Source organism: Dermacentor andersoni, chromosome 4, assembly GCF_023375885.2.
Source record: "Dermacentor andersoni chromosome 4, qqDerAnde1_hic_scaffold, whole genome shotgun sequence".
In the NCBI taxonomy this organism is placed as follows: domain Eukaryota; kingdom Metazoa; phylum Arthropoda; class Arachnida; order Ixodida; family Ixodidae; genus Dermacentor; species Dermacentor andersoni.
The window spans coordinates 8097885-8123507 of record NC_092817.1 but is presented as its reverse complement, the minus strand read 5'-3'; the positions used below and the strand labels follow the sequence as shown (position 1 = coordinate 8123507).

Genomic DNA, 25623 nt, shown 5'->3' with positions numbered 1-25623 from the left:
AGACCTAAGCTGGAACATGCATGCATAGTTAGGGATCCGTACAGAAAAACTAATATCAATAGTCTTGAGAGAATTCAGAGAAAAATGGTCAGATTTATATTCAACAAATTCCAACATCTGATTCCCCCACCGAACTTATGGAAATTAATAACATTGAACCACTCGAGCTATAGAAGAAAGAAACTTGAATTCCTTAACCTACTTCACACTAACAATTTGTCCCTTGACCCAACTGAATATGTATCGTAGTTATCAACCAGAACTACACGCCACCGCAGACATCATGCATTAACCCCATTTGCATGAACGAATAAATACAAGCTTTCTTTTTTTTTCATCGAACTGTAACCGAATCGAAATGTATAATTGAATCCACATCCTAATTTTGTAATTTTATGGTTTTGTAAATCTTATTTTTATTGTATGTACCATACGCCGTTGTATGCCCTCCCTGCCTGTCACACGTGCCCGCAATGTTAGATAAATAAATAAATAAATAATGTAAAATAAAAAAAGAAACAAAGCCCTAATACTCGAGGAATTGAGGTAAATGCAGGACATGATTAGATACTCCTCCGGGACATTTAAGTACTTGCCCGATGACTAAAGCACTCCACAGTTAAATTCTGTCACCAGTACTGAACCACTCGTTGCAAAAAAACAACGATGAAATAAAATTCTGCTTGTCCGGTTCTGTATCATTTTTACAAAAAAGAACTAATTGAAATTATCCATGACAGCGACGCGGGCGATCGAACGGTTTCGTTTTCGCTCGACTCCGCGCCGCCCACGCTTTCGCATTTCAGTAGTTTTGTTATCGCGTAGTGCTGCGCTGATTTTACAGGTTCGTGACATTCGCGCAAACTGCAAGTAGCAGAGAATTCAGCTTCCATGTGATGTCGCGGGATGCCCTAATGGTCTACGCCACTTGGCCAAAAAGCAGCTGCAGCGGCGAATCCAGCACTTTGTCTTTAAAGCATGGATGGATGGATGGATGGATGGATGGATGGATGGATGGATGGATGGATGGATGGATGGATGGATGGATGGATGGATGGATGGATGGATGGATGGATGGATGGATGGAGGGATGGATGGATGGACGGACGGACGGACGGACGGACGGACGGACGGGCGGACGGACGGACGGACGGATGGATGTTATGAGTGTCCCATTTGAAACGCGGTGGAGGTTTGCGCCACAAAGCTCTTGTCATTATATTGCCTAATATCCTACCTATGTTAAATAAGAAAAAAAAAAGAAAGAAACCACGATGAATTCCCATAACCGAACTTTCTGAGCCCCTATTGTGAATTTAGTTTTTTCACGCCTCCGTTGTTTGTCGTTCCCCTACTTTTCTTTCACCAATCTTCCAATCGCCACTTACTAATCTCTATTGGGGGACATGTTTACCTCCTCCCTGCGCTTGCTGAACCCAAGGGCTTCAGGGAGGCCAGAGATGCCTAAATCGACCACTGGGCAGATATCTTCAATATATAATAAAACATGCTCCATCGTTTCCCTAGCTTTACCGCAGCAAGCACATGCTTCTTTTTCCTTCTTATATCTCGCTTTATAAGTGCGTGTTCTAAGACATCCCGATTTCGCTTCGAAAAGTAATGAGCTTCCTTTTGTGTTACCAAATTCTTTCTTTCCCGATTTCGTTTTTTCGTATTAAGTAGTTACTCAGCAGGTTTTTTTCCCACTGCCGACACCCATGATATTAGGGACATTTAGCTTGTCCGCTATTCCGGCAAACGGGGGTAGCTTGGGCGGATTGCCGGATAGACGGGGGTGTAAACGTGGGCGGCCGGAGCAGTGCAGCCGTCTGGTGGTGTAGAGCTCAACCAGAAAAACACAGCGCTAAAATTGCTGTAACCTACTATATTCTGCTTCACGGCTGGTGCAAATTTACGGCAGTGGCGTAATTGTGAACACGATTACGCCACTGTCGAACATTTTCCCCAGCAGCTAAGCAGAATATAGCAATTGGCTCTCTTTGTGGGGTTCAGCTTTGCACCACCAACTGGAGCCACCAATCTGTCCGCACACGTTTATGCCCCCGCTCATCCGGCAAACCGTCCACGCTGGCCGGAATACCGGACGCACTAAAATTCTCTATTATCTCAGCCTCGGTGAATTTCCGCATTTCCGCTTGATGTTCTTTGTTGCCATGTTGCTTACCATACAGGTCGCATACTTGCTGGTAAGCTTCCTAGTTCTTTCACTCCACTGTGAATCAATGTTATTCCTGTACAATTACCTGAAAACTCTCCCAGTCAATTCACTTTCTTCCATATTCCTCAGTCGCTCTTCATAATCAATTTTACTGTGAGCTTCTGTCACTTCAAAACTTGTCCAGCCGATATCACCCTGCACAGCTTCATTTATAGTCTTCCCGTGAGCGCCCATTTGCGAGGCGACCCACTGACCTTTGGTTCCCATCGAGTCCTCATTGTACCCCTGATATAAAGCAAACAACCGCATTTCCAAAAGGAAGTCCTGGAACCATTACACCTTTCCACATACCTTGGAGCACCTCGTACCTATTGTATCCCCATAGCACTCTGGGCTTCATTATGGCTGCATTTCTCTTCCCCTTCAAAAGGGATCAGGACTGACTTACTCACCGACGGCAGCAAAGGGCGGTGATGGCGTATGCAACATCACCACTGCCCCGGTTAGGTGGCGGGAGAGTTGAATTTTGGAAAAGGTATTCGGACCCTTCCGATGCAATTTTCTCGTAAACTAAGTCTTTTCTTGGCACGAAACAAACGTTGCGAGGTTTCTGGAATGGTATTTAAACAGCCGACGTCGACTTAGTATTTGCCTTTAGTGTCCCTTTAGGGCCTATTTCTTTAACAAGCATTCTCTGTGACCTCCTACTGACAAATTTAAACAAACTTCATATACTTCAGAAGAGAATGTTAGGAAATATTTACAATGTGGCATATAACCACCCTTCAGCATTGCTGTTCGAAAGAGCATGCATAATACAGGTATTTTAAAGCGAAGCTTTCTTTACCTCTTCCTTTGTCTTTCCCACTGCTGCTGCTGCTGACGCTGTCTGGCACACGGCGTCGGGGAGTGGTTCAGAGCGTGTGTACACATGACAGGAGTGCGGCAGAGAGGAAATGCGACGCGTGAACCTCGTTTGGACCTTTACACCGCGTCGAATATGCACAATGCCCTGTGGAGCTCCCTGGGCGTCTGTAATTATCTGTGACCGCCCACAAAAGCATTGCAGAAATTGCAGCGCTTAACTTCTACTAACGTGCAAGTCCAGATACAAGCTAGGTAGAATGATAGAGAGGAGGGGGAGAGGAGGCAGAGAATGGGTAGAACCAATGCAGTCGCGAAACGAGTAAATAGCAGCGTTGCCACTCTTCGCTCGCAGTTCCCGTATAGAAGAGGGGGAGGGCAGGGAGGTGTTACGTCTGAAGATTAACGCATAAAATTTTTCGTATAACTAACGGCAACCATGACTTGTAAAATTGTTGTTATGTACAGAGGAAACTTGTTGAAAATCTGCGGGCTTAGATTTTAACGCACTCCTGCTACTCTATATCGCCGCCAATGCCTTTCTTGGTTCGCTACATTTAACGGGCTACGTCAATGAGCGAAACCAGAAGCCTGGCCAATGTTTGTAAACAATGAAAGGTTCTATAGAAACGAGAGTGACTGCGGTCTAACGGGACAAATTTAATTTCAAGGTACGGTACGGTACATTTCTGCTATTTTAGAAAAATAAGCACCATGCAAAATTCCCAAGTGGGCAACTTACGCAGGACGTGCAGAAGCAGAGCCGCATTAAAGCACACCGTAGGGTCTAGGCGACACTATGGAAGTGGTCACGTGTCAAATCAACACTTCTGTGCCCGCCGCGGCAACCTTACAACTATGGCATTGCTCGAGGTCTCGGGTTTTAGTCCGACCGCGGCAGCCGCATTTTGACGGGGGCGAAATAAAAAACGCTTGTGCACTTAGATTCAGGGTCACTTTAAAGAACACCACGGTGTCAAAATTAATCCGGAGTCCGCCACTAAGGTGTACCTCATAATACGATTGTGGTTTTGACACCTACAGCCCCATAATTCAGTTGATGTTTAATTAATGTCTGCTCAGGCATAAATTAAAAGTGGCAGAACCGGAAACCAAGCTGTTGGCTTATAACTCTAATATAAGGTCTACATTAGAATATGCAGCAATTGTTTGGGACCCGTATACGAAACGCAACATCGATGCATTGGAAAAAAAATTCAGCGAAAAGCTGAGCGCTTTATATTTTCTAAATACCGTTAAACTGAGTTTCCCACTAACTTAATGAAAATGAATAAATAGAAACACTAAAATTGCGAAAGAGAATTTGAAGGATTAAGTTCCTCTATCTGCATCAGAATAATCAGTTATCTCTTAATCAACAGCAATACATGCCACTGATAACAGGGCGATTGATGACTTGGTATTTTGCCAGAACCAACAGCTTTAGACATTCCCTGTTTCCTCGCACAATAACCGAACGGAATTAATTGCCCATATCGCTTCTCACGAACACTGAAAGCATTGAATGTGTCGATGGCTGAACATGCGACAGTTCAAAAGTGTCGCTGTTTAGTTCTTTTTTTATCTTGTTTCGGTGCAGTGTTTCTGGAATTATTTTCTTGCAGTGATTCCATTGTATTTATTCCTTGTCATTTTTGTTTTCATTGTCACGTGCTTATGCATTTTGTTGATTTTCTTTCGATACTTCTGCCCCTCCTGCAAGGGCCCCTATAAGCCCCCTGGAGCATTTCCTAAATAAATAATATAAATAAACTGAAGATCGCGATAGCCAGCGCGTGGGGTGACGCGTGGGCGCGATTCACAGAAGCCACTCTGGAGCCGCCAAGTCGTCGCCACACTCTCCACTTTCCTCCTCACGCTTTCGCCATACTCTCCGCTTTCCTCCTCGCCGCCTATTTCACCGCGTTCGCTCTCATCTTTCGCTGTGTTCTTTCGCTCGGTTACGCCAGGAACGCCAACGGTCGCCACGGGAACGGGCGCCTCTGCGCTAAGAGATTCGATGTTTCGCCTCGAGTATTAGTTAAAATGCTCAAACCGGTGCTTTCATTATTCCTTGTTCTTGCAGTAATTGTCTGTAGTTATTCTACATGTATTGGCGCTTGTATTACAGATGACTATGGTATGTGTGTTATTCACGCATTGTTTTCACTGCTTTATGTACCTTAATCTGTGTCATTTCTAATTGCATATTCCAACTACATTATCTACTGGAATGTTGTCATTTCTTATCGCTCTGTGATTGCTTTATCTGTCGTGTATGTTTATGTATGTCATGCTCACGCCGATGCTGGAGGTATAAGAAACAAGATGTATTTTTGTTCAGGGAGGAGAGAGCTAGTCAAACATGTTCTAGCTTTTTCTCTCTACCTCCCCTACCAACCTCTATGGTAAATAAACTTATTAAGAGGAAGCTTTAACTCGGCCCCAACTCAGACGCGGCCTATTCAAATACATGTAAAACGCGAAAACACTTTTCTGAGGTAACCATCGGACCGATTTTAATGAAATTTGTCGCTTTTTGAGAGATAAAGGTAAATTGTAGTGACTGCTGGAAGCGGAATTTCGATTTAGGGCCAGAATTTAGTAAAACGAATTTTCAAAAATTCAACAGTTCGAAAAAAATAGAAGCAAAATGTTTACATATTAATAGCTCTGCATCAAGAACAGATATCGCAGTTCTGTAAACGGGATTTTGCGGAAACGGAAAATTTGTGATTTTATTTAGCCAACAACCTGTGGTGCTAAGGCAAGATTAATTAAGGTGCGGTTAATTCAGCTTACAGTTCATTAAGGCACACGAACACACGACCTTTGAGGGGAGTCGAACCCTCGAGCTTTGATGGGTGTCCAACCCACTTGGAGATATGGGCGAACCGGCTATATCTCCAAGTTCCATTCCAAGTGACATCGTGAAGGTCGAGAGTCGAACCCACGACCTTTGATGTTGATTAAGGTAAAGTGAATTAAGGCACAGTTAATAAAGCTAGAGTTAATTAAAGCATTTGAACCCATGACTTTTGTGGGGGAGTCGAACTCACTTGGAGATCTGGGCGAACCGACCATATATCCAAGTTCGATTCCATTTGACAACCTGAAGCTCGAGAGTCAAACCCACGACCTTTGATGTTAATTAAGGCGAAGTTAATTAAGGCATTCGAACCCACGAACGAACATTGAGATATGGGCGAACAGGCGATATCTCCAAGTTGGGTTCTAATTGACATCGTGAAGGTCGAGAGTTGAACTCACTATCTTTGGTGTTAAGGCGAAGTTAATTAAGACACATTTAACTAATATATAGTTAATTAAGACATTCGAACTCAATACCATAGGTGGGAGATGAACCCTCGACCTTTGATGGAAGTTGAGCCCGCGACCTTTGGTGTTGATTAGGGTGAAGTTGATGCTCGCTTAATTAAGGTAGAGTTAACTAAGGCGCTCGAACACATGAATTTCGGTGAGCGAAAACAAGTAATAGGAGCTAGTTAACAACGCATTCCAGTGAAAATGTCAAGTAACGTAATCAATGTCTCGTGAGCGCGCAGGCCTTCGGCTTCATCCTCTTTATAAAGTTGCTGTCAACGTTTCATTATTATAACTTCTGGAACCCGTCATCTATTCTCATCTGGTGCGAACTTTGGAATTCATTTCTTTTTCAGCGAATCTCGGCACGGTTTTCGTGAGTACTATTCCTGTTATATGCATCTATTATGCTTTACTGCTTTCATAGCATCAGTTTTAGACAAAGGCTCAGTTACTGACTGCATCTTTATAGACCCAGACAAAGTGTTTGATAAAGTAGCCCATCATTTACGTTTCTACAAAATGAGAATTCTAAATATTGACTCTAATATATTTAAATGCGTTGAATGTTCTTTGATTTTTCGCGCACGATACCTAACCAGCAACGACTGCGACTAGAATTTTTTTAATGGGAAATCTGGCGTTCCCCAGGGGTCGGTTTGGGGCCTCAGCTTTTTCTAATTTATATTAACGAGCTTCCTGACACATTAACTTCTAATACCACCGCGGTAGCTCAACAGGTTAAATCATCGCACGCGTTATGCGAAGAGGTGGGATCGTTCCCCACCTGCGGCAAGTTGTTTTTTCATCCACTTTCACTTCCAACAATTTATCGTTTCTTTAATTCAATAAGTAAGCACGAGTAATTTTCTCTATGTTGTCCTTGGTGTCCTTGTTTGTTGACTTCTTGTGATATGATTAATAAAAATCGGGCCCCTCGGTTAACCCCCTTCTTCTAGCTCCTTCTAATACCACGTTATTTGCAGGCAACTTTGTTATTCACCGTGAAATAGCTAACGAATCTGACCTCTCTGTCCTCCACTCTGACTTGGACAATAATTCAAAGTGGTGTACGTAATAGGTTATGACCCTGGATACAAATAAAAGTAAGAGACTTACACTCTCTCGCTGTTCTAATTCCACTGGCTTCCTTGCTTATGAAATAGATGGCTCATTACTAGAACACCTAATTTACTATAACTATATTATTGTGCACATAACGGATGACCTTTCATGGCATACGCACATTAATTATATAATGAACAATGCTAACCGTGCACTAGAATACCTACGTCGCAATTTAGCTGAAGCACTAAACCATTTAAAATTACTACTATATCGAGCGCTAATTAGACATAAACTCGAGTATGCATCTGTTATCTGGGACCCGGCCTGACGCGTAACCTTGCGGATGCAGTAGAGTGCGTCCAGAATTGTTGAACTCGCTTTATTTTATCGACCAGCTGATCGCCTGCTGCCAGTGTATCACTATTGAAATCTAATCTTAGCCTTCCAAACTTGCTTTTAAGAAAATTTTCACGTCTTTGTTTCTTTCATAACTGAGCATGTGCTGGTGGGCTAGTTGGTTAAGCATGATTACAAAGACGGCGCCGAATAAAACACACGAAGAAAGGAGACACGAGACAAGCACGTAGGCGCCTACGTGCTTGTCTCGTGTCTCCTTTCTTCGTGTGTTGTTTTATTCGGCGCCGTCTTTGTAATCATTCTTTCGTAAATTTTTTTTTCTTGGACCCGTCATGAAATGCGAACTTTTATCACAACCATCGTGTTTGTCATCTCGCACTGATCACCAGTATAAAGTCGCCATTCCTTTCCGCAATACTAACCTGTGTCGTGATTGATTTGAACACAAGATTCGCACAGAGTGGAACCATCTTCCCGCAACCAGCGCCTGCACTGAAGATCCCCCGTCTTTTAAGGCAGCCGTTATTGACCACTTCTCAGATTAATTTGCATTGCTAATTGTTAGTTGATAACTTTTGTAGTTTGCATGTGTAATAATGTTGCTTACGGTATTTAAGGCATCCGTTATTGATCACCTACTATAATAGCCTGCACTGCTAATTATTAAATTTTGTACTTCACTTTCCTATATAGTAGTGTGTTTTGTTATTGGGATTTATATGCACACAGTGTACCCCCCTACCCCTCTGTAATTCCCTTTGGGTCGGAAGGGTACTGCAATAAATAAATAAATAAATAAATAAATAAATAAAAAGCGTGAGCATTTCACAGATGTAGTTTTATAAGAGGTCTCACTGCGGCACTTTTGCTGTGGTGCTCTGGTGGTCCACAGTGATTTTTTTTATTTTTTTAGCAAGTCAGCGTGTACGCATGTGACCGATACAAGGAGCTTCCCACTTAAGGATGGTCCCAGAAGTTTTCAAAACAGGGAAGCCCTCATGAAGCTGCACTTCCTATACGCCTTTGCCAACGGCACGAAAAGATTACGTTACACAAAGAAGGGGGCATAAGGAAGCAAATCGTTGATTAGGAAGTTGTCGTCAGAACTGATTTTTTTTTTTTTCATATACGATGCCGTGTTACGTTTAGTCGCATTTGCAGGTGTGTCTCCATCTCTAATATTTCCTTCTCATCTACGAGCCCAAAACAATTACCTTTGCAGAATAGACAAGGCTAAAAGTTTCACTGACACAGGCACGCCTTGTCTTCTTTTTTTTATAGTTACGGGCAAAATCAGTACGAAGAAATGAATATTTATAAATACCCCGGAAAGTTTTCGCGCCTTCCCACAGAACACGGAGATGACTCGATAACTTCAATTCTTTAAATGCGCAAGCATTTCTATGCCTACCCAACGAGGAAACCTGTCCGTCGCGTATAAGACGAATTTCTATAAAGAAAATAACGTATAAAAGAACAGTTTCTGTTAAGGCTTTGTTGAAAGATAAGGTGATGGTGGAATAAAAGCCATCTCTAGAACCGCATGCAGAGTCGACTTGGTGCACTGTAGACAGGAAAATTCCGATTTTGCGAAAATTTGATGCCAAACACGCCACATCTCCGTTGTGTTTCGGTGGTCGCGGAATGCGCCTTCCGTTGGGACGTTCCTTCACCGACCGAACTGCCAAGGGCTCATGCGCTTCACGTCGCACAAGACAGACAGATAAGCAGTCAATGACTTTATAAGGATGATAAGGAGTGATGAGGGGTCATATGGGTCTCATCACGATTGATAATGATGAGACGCGGATAGATAAGGTGCTAGAGAGTGATAAGGGCTCATAATGGTCGGATCAATTTTGATAATATCAATAAGCACTGATGACGGTTTATAAGGGTTGAATCAAGTCCGATAAGGTTGATAACTACCGAGAATTGATAAGGGGCGGATCATGTCCGATAAGGTTTCTAAGGGCAGGTAAGAGTTGATAAGGATTGGATCGAGTCTGATATGGTCAATAACAACCGATAAGGATTGGTAAGGGTCGGATCTAGTCCGATAAGATGGACAACGACTGCTAAGGGTTGATGAGCTTTATGCTGGTCGGATCAAGTTTCATAACATTGATAATGACACCGTACCGCATGAATATGAGCAATATCTAACTTTCTATCTAACGTACTTCCATCAATGTTAAAGACTAACGTTAAACAGTTTTGGGGTGTAATGAACCCCTTGTAACCTCACCCTGTCAGACCCATTGGGCATCCTTATACCTAAGGAACGGTGCGCTGCCGCCCTTAATCACGCATTTGTGCAAAATTTTTCTGTCCCCTACAATGACAGCTTACCTCCTACTAGCCAGTACGATTCTGTAGTTATGCCTCCAATAATCGTGGATACGGCTGGCGTTGCGAAACTAATTAATCCCCTGAACCAGAACTCATCGCCTTGTTACGACTCTATTAACTCAAAATTTCTTAAAAATCCCAACGCCGTTAGTTCAATCATACTAACTTTTTCAGCAATCACTGAATACATCTACTCAACCTAGCCAATGGAAGATAGGGAAAGTGGTTGCATTGCATAAATCAGGTAACACAAATTTAACAGCAATCGCCCCATCGCCCTATCGCCCCTCTTTTCGCTCTTGCTTAACTTGGATATCAAAAAGTCGCCTGGTATTGATGGTATTCCTACTGTCTTTCTCTACCGATACGCTGAATGGTGCTCGAAATACCTACGCCTAGTATTTAGAACATCGCTCGCAAGCGCTGAACTACCCCACGATTGGAGACAAGCCATCATTACTCCCATTCCAAAGGCAGACGACAAGTCACGTGTGTCATCGTATAGACCTATTTCTTTGCTATTTATTTGTGCTAAAACACTTGAGCATATCATATCCAAACACCTGTCGACATTCCTTGAACAAAACGACATAATTGACAACCGCTAGCATGGCTTTCGCCGGGGTATGTCTACCATTACTCAGCTACTCGAAACTATTCATGACCTTACGTTGGCCATCGACAAGTCCAATCAAATTGATATCATATTTTTAGATTTCGAGAAAGCTTTTGACCGAATGTCTCATTCTAAACTGCTCTCAAAATTAAGACCAATACTCAAGAATGATTCGTTACTCGCATGGTTTGCAGCCTACTTGTCCCAGGCAGTCACCGTTGGCCACACAACTTCTAAATCTGCCCCTGTGCAATCTGGAATCCCTCAGGGCTCTGTACTAGGGCCTTTATTGTTCTTGATTTTTATAAATGATTTTGTTAGGGATCTTCCTGTTGTGTCACGGCTTTTCGCAAATGACTGCATCATTTATAAAGAAATCCGCACTCCGGCAGATCAGGAATTATTAAACAACGCGTTAAATTGCATGCAGACGTGGTGTTCCACGTGGCAAATGAGTATTAACATTAAGAAAACAGTGGCAATGCAAGTAACACGTAAGGTTCTATCTTTTAAGTTCACTTACGTCCTCAATGGTACCAGTCTATCTGAAGTATCGAATTATAAGTACCTAGGACTATTAATTAATCATGATCTTCGTTGGAATAATCACGTGACCTACATAATTAGGAGTGCTATGAAGCGCTTAGGATATTTACGCAGATCTTTAGGTACATCAACGACAGAAATTAAACTCTTGGCCTATAAAACTTATGTAAGACCGATACTCGAATACGCTGCAGTAATTTGGGACCCCCATACACAAACTAACATTAAAAAACTCGAGAAAGTACAGAGGAAACCGGTCAGGTTTATTTATAACTCTTATAGTTGGAAAACATCCCCTACAGCCCTTTTACAGACAGCCAATTTGGAGAGCTTGGAGACAAGGCGGTATCGTGATAGACTAAAACTATTCTATTTACTGTATCATGACAAATTAGGAATAGATAAGAATTTATACTTTCAACCAGTACAGCGACGGCAAACTAGATCCTTCCACTCCAGGAACGTCGGTGAATATTTGGCCAAAACGAATGCTTTTAAATACTCGTTTTTCCCGCGTACAATCCGTAACTGGAACAACCTGCACGCTGAGGTGGTCGAAAGCCCCACTATTCCGTCTTTCATGTGCGCGCTTGATCGTTTGCGATAAGTATTTGCTTTCTATTTATCAAGCGTTTGTTTTTTTTCTTTCGTGCGTTTTCATTCATGTGCGTTCGTTCTAAGCTGTGATATCGAATACTCACTTTGTTATGCGCAATGCCGAGTGCTGTCATGCGCAACGTTAGGATGCTTTGGAAAAGGAATTTTTGTACCCTTGTATTGTTTCATATGTACCCACTCCTGCCCAAGGCCTGACACTCAGGCCGGCAGTATGCACAAAAATAAAGAAATAAATAAATCTCACTCTCAAGCACTTGCTGTAGATTGCTCGAACGTATAATCTTCAAACATCTTTTTAACTTCCTGGAATCCAATGCATTTTTCACACCAGCCTAGCATGGATTTAGAAAAAAACATTTTCATGTGAAACTCAGCTTGCAATTTTTACGCACAAATTACATCGTATTATTGTTCGTCATTTGCAGATTGCATTTTCTTAAACTTCGCTAAAGCATTTGATAAGGTATGTCATAAACGTCTACTTTATAAACTAGGTCAGCTGAACCTTGACATTAACGTCCTGAAGTGGATTGAATGCTTCTTATGCAATTTGCAACTTCAGACGGCCACAACTCCCCACTACGAAGCGTACCTAAAGGTTCAGTACTCGGGCCTATTTATTTCTCATTTATACTAACGACCTCCCTTCGTCACTATCGTCTAACATTCACCTATTTGCTGATGACTGTGTTATCTATCGTGAAATTACTAATGCAGCGAATGCTAACCACCTTCAGTCTTATCTAATTAATGTAGCAAACTGTTGCAAACATTGGCTAATGAAACTAAGCGTTGGCAAATGTAAAGTGGTGCGGGTATCCCAAATAACTAACAACATGCCTACATATTACCTAAATAATGTTCCCTTGGAATTAGGTCACTCTTATAGATACCTAGGTGTGCATATCTCTGATAATTTATGTCGGAATGATCATACCGACTGCGTAATTCGCAATGCTAACCGCATGCTTGGCTACCTATGCCGTAACTTTTCAACCGCCCCTTCATCCCTAAAGATGCTTTTTTATACTACCCTTATACGTCCGAAACTTGAATATGCATGCGCTGTTTGGGATCCTGCCATTGACAAAGTAATTAATACATTAGAACTCGTTCAAAATAATTCAATTAGTTTCGTGTTACGTAATTACAACAGAACTGCAAGTGTGTCTGCCATGAAAACGAGCCTTGCACTTACCCCACTTTCTTATCGTCGTAAAATCGCACTTTCAGTCCTTTTTCATAAATTATACCATCATTCAACACACCGCAACGATTTCATTTTTCAGCCACAATACGTATCGCCTCGAATCGACCACCGTTATAAAGTTGGTCTTGAATCATGTCACGCTAAGACTTTTTTGCAGTCAGTTTTTCAGCGGTCATCCACGGAATGGAACCATCTTCCTGGTGAAGTCGGATTCATTTACGATAACCAAAGATTTCGAACAGTTCTAGCTAACATTGTGTAATCGAAACATTTTTTGTTGTTGTTTACTGTATGGTTGTCACCTAAGTACTTTTGTATTTACCGCTTTACTATCCTATTTTGCTACCAATTTATCATGAAGTTGTTAACGCAATAGCTAAAACTGTATAATCAGAAGCGTTTGTACTTAAACGTTCTAACTGCTTATATTTGTTTCTTTTCTCATTTACTGTAACCTACTCCCCGCTTTAATGCCTTTAGCCCTGATGGTAATAATAAATAAAATAAAAATAAATAAAGTAGCACAATGCTTGCGTATGCTTAGACTACTCCCAGAGGAGCATCTACGTTCACTATTTTACGTTCCCCGTAAAAGCAGCATTCTTATCATATAAACGGCACCCTCAACGATATGAAACTCTTCCATCCCTTCGCATGTCGTTAGGTTCCGTCTTATCCCGCAGATTTTAGTGTAATAACGGGGCTCGCTTAAAGGGCGCGCAGCAAGACGCCCACCACCAATGATCAATTCTTTAACATTCCCTCGGACAGTCGTCTGCACACGAGCCAAATTTTCGTGCAGACTGTTCGTATAGGCTGTCGGATATTTCGTGTACCAAGCCCTTAGCGCAAGAAGCTAGGCTTTCCTTATCTGACATTCTCGAATCGTAATGCCATGATATGACCGCGTCAAGTTTGTTGGGATCTGAAGAGGCAGTATGGCACCTGTTGACCGCCTTCATTAGGTTGTCCGGGGCACAAAGAATCTTCGTCTGTATTTCTTCGTTCGTTCATGCATACGTGGGCACGTTTGTTTTCTTGGTTGATTTCTACCTTCTGACTAACCGTGTCGGAGCAAGTGCATTCGATGTCGACTTCAGCTAAACCTGGTTACAAGAAAAACTACCCAGCATGATGTGACATGACAGTCGCGAAACCGACTTGTAGCAAAGCGAGGTAACTCATCGCTTTACAACCTATACGTGTGCACTGATTCCTGCGGGTAAAGTGCCTTTTTCATCAAAGTTTCTGACTGCAATCTTTTTTACTTTGCCGAACTCCCTGGAATGGCTTTGAATATCGTATTGATCATATTTATTTATTTATTTATTCATTCATTCATTCATTCATTCATTCATTCATTCATTCATTCATTCATTCATTCATTCATTCATTCATTCATTTTATTCAGTTACACTTGCTGTTAGCATTGTATAGGTATCCTACAGCAGTAAGTAACAAGCCTTATATGCGAGACGGAGGGGCTTGAGCACAGGCTTTCCAGGATCATTTGGAAAGTATAAAACTAAAAAAGAAGGAACACTATGATAGCACCACCAATCATCACATCGACTGTACGTCTTTGTTGAAAACAAGTCCGCCACAAATGCTGTATCGACTTGTGTGCATGACACAGCAACATCGCACGGGGAATTTCACTCATGGGTTGCAATGCTCCGAGTAAATGGTAAACTTATATTGAGTGCAGCCGGCAAGATCAGCGGTGAACATTGAATGGCAATGTCAAAGGCTTATGATTACGAATAATGAAGTAAATGTATTTCCGTTTTTATTGTTTGGTTCTTTGATTATAATACACTGGGATATTCAGAGTGAAAGACTAGCCTAACAAATTATAAAAATTAAAGCGAATCATTGGCGTATTATTTGCCGCAAGAACTTAAAGAAAGAATACATGATTCATAAATTGGGCAGGGTTGACTGTCACTGACATAACGAATGTATTCAGATTTCTTGAGGTGAGGTGATGACTTTTCTGTGACAATAAATGGATAGCTTCTGGGAATGCAGATCACCTGTTTTATTCTGTAACACACCCTGACCAGCTCACGGCAGTAAACGTGCATTAAAATGCATGGCGAAGTATACTGTAAATTGGGCTGAGAACCGCGTCGTCAATATAAATATTTATTGGATATTTACTCAAGAGTACCGTTCGGCCTAAACCTCATTTCGGGTACCCTCTATTTAATGATATCTGTTATTCACGTTAGAACGAATTCCTATCTTTGTCCAAAGCTCCACACCCACTACATTTGCGCGACTCCGTGGAGATCAGTGCTTTCTTATTCTTCGCTTTTCCAAGGCCATTAGCGCTCGAGTCCCATGTACATCCTAGTGAGACCCACTTATATATCTTAGTGCACCAGCCTCTTTGAACCTAAGTGACTAAGACGCACGTGAAGGTGCACAGCAAGGTTTCCCTACTGCATGTACTTATGTATGTGCAGTGGAGCTGCTCAACGTGCTATTCCTGAAAGATGAACCCACAACATTTGTCGCTGTACAAATGTTTCCCAGGTGCATTGCAATTTCCACGCTGTAGCGGGTCATGCCGTGGTACGGAACCTGGCACCGGCAGCTCAAGGGCCTGCAAGTGAGCCTCACCAGATCCCTGCTGGGGCTTGCGAACAGGTCCATGGTGACGGCGTCCCTGGATCCTGCGCGCTGCAGCTGCGAGCTCCAGGCCATCACGTCAACCTGCGCGTGCTCGGAGACGGTGGAGCGGCGGCCTCCCGCCCTGGACGATGGGGGCGCCTGCAGGCGGCGCCACAGCGACCCCAGGGAGCCGAACAAGGTGCGCAGCAGACGGCCAATCTTGGACAGCCAGCGGCCCTGGGCGTGTCGCGGCGGCAGGCTGCACTCCTCGCGCGCTGTCTGCAGCTCGATCTCCACGAACGGGTCCAGGTCCGCGGCATCCTCCAGGATCATGGCTGCAGCCGCCGCCCTTCGGCCCGCTCACGGCACGCCAGGGTGATAATGTCCATCACCATCTGAATGTTGATGAACGCCGAGAATGTTTCGGCAAAAGACGATGGCATGGAGACTTCCTGTCATTTGTTTTCATGACAATGCGCCCTTTTCATTTTTCTTCAGTAGGGACAGGCTGACGATGTGTTCAATCTCTTCCTTTTAGAGCGTTAGCTTTTCTTTGTTTGTTGCTCACTCTAGCACCGTTAGCCCCGTACACAGCGAGACAGTTGAGCGAGAGGGGCGCCAAAAGGTGTCTGCCATGCATCCGTAGTTATGCCGTCGTGGTTGTTCTATCGTCGTCATCTGATTCGCATCGTGCCGTCGTCGTCATGCCGTCGCCGTGTGATACGCCTGCCACTCCAACCCTCTTCTTCATGTAGTCCTTATCGTTCCAGCTTCGTCAACTGATTCTCGTCACGTCGTCGTCGTTGTACAGTCGCCGTCACGCCATCATCGTGATACACTCGTCGTCATCAAATTGTCGCCATGCCATCGTCATTATATACAGTCTTTGTCGTTTCATCAATGTCATCCCTTCTCCGTCATTTCATCGTAATCCTGCTGTCGTCATTCAGTCGTGATTATCACGCCCTTGTCATGCTATCACCGTCATGCAGTCGTCGTCATGCATGCGTTATCTTACGTTCCGTTGTCGTCCTGCCAGCTCCTGGTCCAATTCCCGTCCCACAGCCGTCGTCATACACCGTCGTCATATAGTCAGTGTAAACTCATTGTCATCGTGCCGTCTCCACGCTGTTTCCGACCGTTACAGCATCGTCATCTCAGAATCGTAACCTCTATTGTCACCATGCCGTCGTCGTCGGCTGCACCAGTATTGCGGCGAGCATTCGAGCATGGGAGAGTAATTAACGAGAAAAAGCATTTACACTGAAATGTCATCAAGGAAGCAGGACCTTCAAACCAAGGTGTTGAACGGAAAAGGTTTCGGGTTTAGTTTTGGTTCAGGTTCAGACATCTTCATATTGTCACGAACCTTCAGAATACTCTTGGGGTTTTAATAAACCTCAGAGCAGCGGGCTCTTGAAAAACGCGTCCGTCGGGGTTGGCTCGCGAGCAGGGAAGGCGCGCGGTCTTCTTTGTTCTTCAGGGCTCGACCCACTCTTGCCCTCGACCCACTACCTACATGTGGCATTATCCCCCCTTACGATCGAAAGCATCGTCTCGATGCGGCAAAATAAGCGTAAGCAATAAAAACAAAACAAGCAAACTAAAAAAATAACAACGCCAACAAAGCGAAAGTACGAAAAAAGAAACCTGCCGCGGCACAGTCAATGAACAGAGAGGCAAGCCCACGAAGATAGATGAAAAGCAGAAACAAAGAAGGGTGAATGAGAGAAAACAAATTATGAACGCGCAGTGCACGGCTTCATGTGCACAACATGAACTATTTCCGAGCTCGGTTGTCTTTGTGTCCGGGTCCGTGTCTGCGATGTTGCTCCGGGACCACTTCGTAGTTAACGTCACCGACGTGGCGTAGTACTTTATACGGACCAAAATACCGGCTCATGTTATCGTCCTGGTGGAATCGTGCCGTGATTGTGACTCAGGGTTCGTACCGTCTCTTGTCGAAATAAACTTTTTCTAAGCACAGTGACTTTTCAGAGAGGCCACGGCGGCGAACAGGGGTTTACGCCAAAACTTGGTCTCCGAGGTTGTAGGACACGTCCCTGTGGCGGATGTCGTAGCGTCGTGCGTCCGTCTGCTGCTGCTGGCCGATGTGCGGCCGCGCGAGCTGCCGAGCTTCCTCGGCACACTCAGCAAATTCATCGGCGCCAGTTGTCAAGTGGTCGCCGTATTGACATGGCAGCATAGCATCCAGCATCGTCTGGACTTGGCGACCGCAAAGAAGGTGAAATGATGTGAATCGCGTCGTCTCTTGCACGGCGGTGTTATACTCGAAGGTCACGTCACTGCTGCGGCTTCGACTGAATCAAACGCTTTCTAGTTTGATTCAGTCGAAACCTCAGCAGTCATGCAGGCATTACGGTCAAATTCGCGGCGACGCCGATACTCGGCTCGACGAGGTTAGTAAAGCTTTCGTTTTAAATTGACCCAGGGGAGGAAACAATAGCGCACCGCGCACCGGCGGTTTCCCCTTTTTGGCGTCGGACGCCAATGAAGTTCGGAGAACGTGGTTTCAACGAACTGCCGAATTCTTAAAGGGGTCGCCACAGCTCGCCGGTTGTCAGCACCCAACCTCGGTACTCCTGAGCCGTCAACTGGACACTGAGCTTTGAGAGGGAGAAAGGTACGTTCTCAGTTGAAGTACAAATTGGTGTGAGCCTGGCCACCGCGTGGAGAAAAGGAAAAATGGGACGGACCCCAACCTGGCTAGTTTAGCTGGCGCACCGCGGAGCGTCGCAGTCTGTTGACTGATATCCTTGAATGATGCCGGTATAAAGATTTTCTTCCTTCCTCCACTTGTCCTGATGGCTGCCCCGGCACGACACCAACGCGAGATCGCATCGGCCACGCAACCCCAGTCCCAACGCCCCTGAAGGTCACTCTGTTAACTTTGCACATCACCGACTTGGCTTCAGAGCAGCAAAAATACCCAGGGTTAGCCGCTCTTCTTAACCTTATGGAGAATCATGTCGGACCACCCTTGTCTCGGGCGCTATGCCTTCAAGCATCACATTTCGCACTTCGAGATGGACTTCATCTTTACAGCCAAAATTACCATTACAATGACCACAAGTGGCTTCTAGGGGTCCCGCGTCAACTCTGTAGCAATATTTCTTGCCGCTTCATTTCTTGCCGACCTACAGTGTGGCCATGGTGGCCTGTCCAAGACCTACACGCAACTGCGACTTCGATTTTATTGCCGGGACATATATAATTACGTCAGCAAATACGTCCGCTCGTGCACCGATTGCCAAGTAGTGAATTGGCTCCTCCTCCTGCCGCTCCGTTGCATACTTCTAAGCCCAGTCCGCCTCTCAGACCGTGTAGAGATTGATTTGTGGTCCTCTCCCATGTACGGCTGCCGGCAACCTTGGGTCATAGTCGCGCTCGATCACCTGAGGCGACATGCGGAAGCCGCTGCCCTCCCAGCGATCACAGCGCACGACGTCGCTTCCTTCATCCTCCATCACCTCGTTCTTCGCCACGGCGCTCCTCGTGAACTCTTGAGTGACCGGGAGCGCGTTTTTTTTCTGCAGTAGTGAAGTCTGCCCTTCATCATTGCAACATTATACATCGCAGCGCTACCGTCTATCACAGTCAGACCAATGATTTGACGGAATGATTCAACCGTACGCTCGACGACATGCTGTCCATGTATGTCGCATCGGAGCATTCCATCTAGGACCTTGGTATACCGTTCGTAAGGTACGCCTACAACACCGCCAAACAAGCCACAAACGGATTCTCTCCGTTTTTCTTCTCTACGGTCGTGAACATTCCTGCACTATCGACGCAACTTTTCCATATAATTCAGACGCTTCAGAGTGCACTCCGGTTTCCACCGCCGCTAACATGCAGAGGAATGTCGGCAGCTCGCTCCCTACCGCAGACCAATAGCTTCGACATGACGACGGCCGAACTGCTCCTACCTTCCCAACTGAATCCCTTGTACGGCTTTTGGTCCCGCCTACGAGTCCTGGCCTCTCTTCAAAACTACTACCAAAATTTGACGGTCCTTATCGCGTCGAAACTTCGCCCGTCGACTACATTGTCGAGCCACTGACGCCCCCAAGTTACCACCGTCGTTGCGGACGTGAAATTGTTCATGTAGTAAACAAGCCTCGTTATGAGCCCTTGGTTTCGTCGTCGCCGTAGGTGGCCAGGATGGCTCCTTTTTCAGCCAAGAGACGATTTTAAGGAAGTGGAATTACACTGGAAAGTCCCATCGCCATCGCGTGTCGCGCGGTCAGTTCGCCGAACCAGCTGAGCTATCGCTGCTGCCGCTGTATTTGTGGCTGCCGTTTGACGAGCCCAATAAATCTCATGTCTTGAATAGCTTTTTCATAAAGAGAAAGTAATTTTCACCTTTAATATCTTGAAATTAAACGTGAGAACGACTTTATTTTTATTCAATACCTCTTTGAAACTATCGCACATTTTATTTAATTCCTTGCTATGCACCACCCAACGCGTGTCTCAATCGGTCTCGGACATTACGATTCACACACCCCTACTATTCTTATAAAACAATGTTTATATGCTGGAATTCACAACGTTAGCAAGTTTATGTCATAACATAGCACATTATGAAGCGTTGTTTAATAAAGTTTCAGGTGGAGCATTCTGAACAAATAAGCAGCTCGTTCGCGCACCAAGGATTATTCGGGGAGGGCGAACCCTCGTGGGTTCAGAAGGAAAAATCTGTGAGGCGATGTAGTCTATCGGGGGCGCTCCACCACCTGACATCGCGTGTATAGCCTGCTATGGCCGCCAGGATTATGTTTTGCCGTGCTCCAATTTTATGTTTGATCACGCATACTTTGTGATTTAAACTATTCGAAAACATTCGTAGTTACGAATAGACAAAAACAAGGATTATTGGGGTCTTTAAGACCGAGAATCGAATGGAATTGTTCGAGGCTTATTTCATCAATAAAGAAGATGAACTTTGTGTCAGCGCTGCGTCTATTGTGATGTAACAAAATGCTAGAAATCTTGAAAATTGTCTACTAATGCGAAAGCATTCTTTGGCTCGGCTCCTACTTTGCTTTTGCTTAGTTATTTAGCTAGCCTAAACATGTTTACCCATCGCTACCAATCATCTAGTATTACACTATTAGCACAATTTCACGTGGTAACTTGGCCAATTACGCAATTATTTTGCAGGTATATCGTATCAACTGAGCCGAAACGCTGTCGCAACCGGTTTTTTTTTCCTCCACGAATATTCGTTTATTTTTGTTTTCCTTTTTTTGTTACAACCTTGACGCGGCGTCAGCGACGTCACCAGTTGTTTTTTTTTTACTTTCTTTAAGCCTATTAATCATATACTATTGCACCATTATCATATCTACGAGCACCAATAAGATATTCTATCATTTTTTATACTTCGTAATCCCAAAGCAGGCTTCTTTGCACACACACCGGTAATGTGAAAAAGCAAGGCTTGAAGGGGCAAGGTGGGAACGGTTATCTCGTTTATTATTGCTATAGCAATTATGTGCACACTCTAAGCGCATTTCTGCCTTCGGCGTCGGCATGGGCGTCTGCGTATGCGTCGCCGTGAGGTTCCGCATAAAGTCCAAGGGCGATAACACCGTAGCCACGAACGCTGCACTGTATATGCGAGTGAAGGCGTGCGAGGGGAGTCGACGATTGCGACTCAATCTCGCCCGCGCTAAAGAAACGAAAGCAAAAAGAGGAAGCGCGCCGTCTTCCGTTGTGCTTGAGGCACATAGGGAGTGGAGATAGGGGGCTGGGCAGGGTTCTACTCCAGCTGCAACTGCGCATGTGGCGGCAGCGCACAGTCACGAGGTCGCATCTTGAGCGCGATCTGCGTTGGGGGCAGAGTTTGGGTGCGTCGGGGGCTCGTAGCTTTGTGCGTGTTGTGTGTTCTCGGCGCTCACTTTGCACTGAAGCTATAGACAGCACGAATGTCACTTCGCTCGCTGCTGCTGCCGCGTTTACTCATGCCAGCGTTTGGACAGCGATGTTGCGCGGTCATCGAGTCAGATGTGTTCATGCTTGCTTGTGCGCGCATGTCACCATGCTTGTCAATTTAGTTAGTATGCATACTACAATATTACAGTATTATCCTCGCCACGTAGCGAAACGTCGTGCAGACCGCGAATGTATGTGGCCAATATATACGTAGAGCCCCACAAATCAAGTCTAACACTTCTGCCACGATGCGATGTGCCATGTGAGACAATGATATAATGCTCAACCCTCTCAGACGTTATGAACAATGACGCACAACAACGCCTCAAGACAATGTGCCTCCCTGCGTGTTCTGTGGACTACGCAGGCAAACAGCAGTGGCGCACGCAAGGTAACGTGTAACATCAACTCACCACTCTCGTACTGGCCGAAGAAATTACACATTCGCCGCCTACGTCACTGCTAATTATCGTCAAAGCAAACAGCATACAGAGCTTCGCTTAAATCGATTCTCCCGGTGCGTGGCATCGCACTGTGGGAAATATTTAAATAATGAGTTTACTAAGTCACAAAGATGTTTGAAACCAGAAGGATGAAGTTTAGGCAAATATATGTGGTAACCACCATTCCTATGCTGACTGACAAAATATAGCGTCGGAGGTTCGTGGGCCCCCAAGTAGGTGGCGGTAAGCGCACAGAAGTTCGCTTATTGACAGAAATTCATCTTTCAAGCCTAGATGGTGGTACCGGCCTTTTGGGACAGGAAACGGTGGAATAACGGAACGGAGCAGGAAATGACGCCGGGCACCTGTCCAAAGAATATTACGCATTAAAAACACATTTATTTTAACTGAAGTGATGCCCCGTTTCCATGCGCGATAGCGGTGAGCATGGTTGATGATAATGCTCTCAGTGGCAATGTATTTGCAAACACCCGACAGTGACTGCTGATTGTTTGAAGGTCGACGTTTGTCCTCGGTGCCTAGCTCTCTGCCGTCTAAGTTTGCGCTATAAAATGATATGCCATAACACGTACTGTGGGAGTCTGTGTTGCTGTAAAACATCTGAATTGAATTCTGGCGGCTTACGTGCCGAAACCACGATCTAACATGAGCCACGCCGTACATGATGTCTCCGGATGAATTTTGACCTCCTTTAATTTTAACGTACGCCCCGTGAACGGTTCGCGGGCCTTTTGCATCTCACCCCCATCGAAATGCGGCCGCCACCACCGGAATTTGACTCCGGCCGTGAGCTCGAGCTTAGGAAACCAACGCCTTAGCCACTAAGCCATCACGTCGGGTACGCAGCATCTGCCACACAACGCACGTGACGAAATATTTTAACGTTTTGGTTTGCGTGACCTCCACTTCTGTCGTTGGGACTCGCTAATGGGCCTTCAGAAATGAACTGATGCTGAGCTGAGCTGCCGCCGCGGTCTTACCCAGCACACAACTGTAACTTGAGCTTGTACAAGGTCATGTGTAGTAGAACACGTAATGCCATCTCAAATATGATGCACGGCACGTCAATGTGATGTGCACGAGAAAACAGAGAACATGCGCCTTGCGGCTCTGGACTAGATGCATCATCCCTTGTGCATAACGGAGAACGAGGAAGAGAGCTCTTGACACGACTCTCACACACCTGCGCGTACAACTTGTTTTGAGGGCGCGGCACTAAGCCGCTATTGGGGAATCGCCTAAAACGTCACTTGAAGCACAAAGCACGATAAAAACGCTATCCCCTGCCAGCCGCTGCTGCTTCCTCGGTCTCTCGTGGACGTCGGCGGTGGCTCAGGCAGCACGTACCGCTGTGGTTGGCAGCACAAAACTCGGAGGACCGCTCAGTGGCGTTCAATTGAACATTAAAGCTTTCGCATTCACAAGTCATAAGAACTGCTGAGGTGTCCTCGGATTTCGTTAACTGAAAATTGGTGCTTTGCGACTCGGCGCACGTGCCAAGCGTCCCAATGCGCTAATTGCAGGGTAGATTAGCTGCTAAGGTTGTTTTTATATTGATCTATGCATGCATATGTGCCCAACAGTATAGACCCTTTACGCGGAGTACTTTTCTCTAGAGAAAGAGATGGTGCTTTCGGCAGCGCGCCGCAGTATTATCACTTTCCCGCAGTAGGGTAGTGAGAAAGTGTGGTGGTTTTCAACGAGTCGGGATTCACTTCAATTACTGGCTTGACCGAGAAGTGGGCTGGCGACTTGCTGGTCGCGCTGTTGCTTTTTTAGGGGCCCCACGGGCTCTCAGGAGGCCAGGGTAGGTAGTAATGAAGAAGGTCCCCTAAGGGAACCTCAGTTTAGCATTTCCGTCAATAACAGAATAAGGATGAACGCAAGAAAGAGAGCTCGCCATGCAATATGCTACATAAACATGCAGGGCGGCAGAAGAAAGGGAAAGTGGGCAGAGATTGAGGAGCAGTTAAATAGAGAACAAATAGGGGTGTATGCGGTTGCAGAAACACACCTTAGAGACTCGGAAGAGCCGCCAGTGATTGAGAATTATGTTTTAGAAGGCTGCAACAGAACTAAGTGGGAAAGAAAGGGAGGGGGAGTCGGAGTGCTCATCCATCAGGGAGCCAAATGGAAAAGAGTACATTCAAAATGTCAAGAGCACCTTTGGTTATCAGGTACAATGAGTTGGAAAAAAACTTGGCTGGGCGTTACGTACTTGTGGACCGGAAATAATTCCACAGAGAAGAATAAGAGAGAGCGAGAGTGGAATGCATAAGCGCTGATGTTAAGGGTTTCGGGAATGACGCCAAAATTATCCTTATAGGTGAAATGAATGCCCACATACAGGATTTAGATAGCTATACCGACAACAACGGCAAGTCAATGCTAGACATTTGTGAGCAACATAACCTCGTTATCGTGAATACAGGGCCTAAGTGTGAAAGGCATATCACGTGGGAAGTGGGAAACCGGCAATCAACCATTGATTACTGTCTGATGACAGAAGGAATTCATGATAAGTTGAGAGAAATAGACATTGATGAGGAAGGGTATAGCAGCATAGGGAGTGACCATAAACGCATCATCTTGAAAATGGGATATGTAGTTGTGAAAGAGAGCAAGGAGTGCAAAATGGCTAGTCCAAATTTGAACGCTGAACAAATTACAAATACAGTCCCTGAAGTCGAGGAAGAACTTGGCAAATGGCCAAATAAATGTAGTGAGCTTCTGAGTGTAATAATTACAGAAATACGGAAAGAGAAACAACATTTTCGTTGGAAAGGAAAAAAGAAACCGTAAAGCTGGTGGAAGATGGAGGTACGAGAAGCAATTGCAGAACGAGAGAAAGCATTCCGAGAGAACATGCAACCAAAGAAGGTGCAGTTGCCGCAGGATGAAGTAGCCAAAAAATAAGAAATATACCGGGAGAAAAAGTCTATGGTTGAAATACTGGCGCAAGAAAAAATAAAAGGTGAAAGTGAACGTTGGTTGTCAGAAATACGTGAGAAAAAGAAGGCCGCACCTAGAATATTTTGGAACCACATAAAATAATTAGGCAGGAGGTCAACAACAAAATACAACAACATATCCTAAACGAAAATGGGAACAGACTGGAAGGAAAAGCGGCAATGAATTACATTCGAAAAATAACAGGCGAATCTTTTCAAGGCAAGGACGAGGTTGTATTTGGAGAAAAAAAAAAGAGCATGAAACAGACCCAGGTGGAAAAGGAGCAGGTGCTGACAAATTTCAACTGGAAGAAAGCCGAAGAGAAAATTCCTAAGCGCACAGTCACAGGGCTAGACGAGGTTCCCGTTAGGCTGGTTAATGAACTAGGCCCAAAAAGTAAGGCAGCTCTGGTGAAATCAGTGGAAAAAACTTTAAAAGATAGACGAATACCAGACGGTTGGCGACAATGTATAATGAATTTAATTTGTAAAGG

At 44.8% G+C, this 25623-nt stretch overlaps 1 protein-coding gene across 3 annotated transcripts in view; it reads left to right on the top strand.

Annotated features, from left to right (window-relative positions):
- LOC129386101 (uncharacterized) overlaps window positions 1-25623 on the top strand; it is a 69172-nt gene that overhangs the window by 31153 nt on the left and 12396 nt on the right. Inside the window, exon 2 of one of the 3 annotated variants that reach the window (XM_072287736.1) lies at window positions 15790-16128. In XM_072287736.1, the coding sequence (XP_072143837.1) occupies window positions 15790-16128 (339 nt within the window). Of the gene's footprint in view, window positions 1-15675; window positions 16129-25623 lie in introns of all 3 variants that reach the window. The other 2 variants (XM_072287737.1, XM_072287735.1) reach the window with 2 other exon arrangements.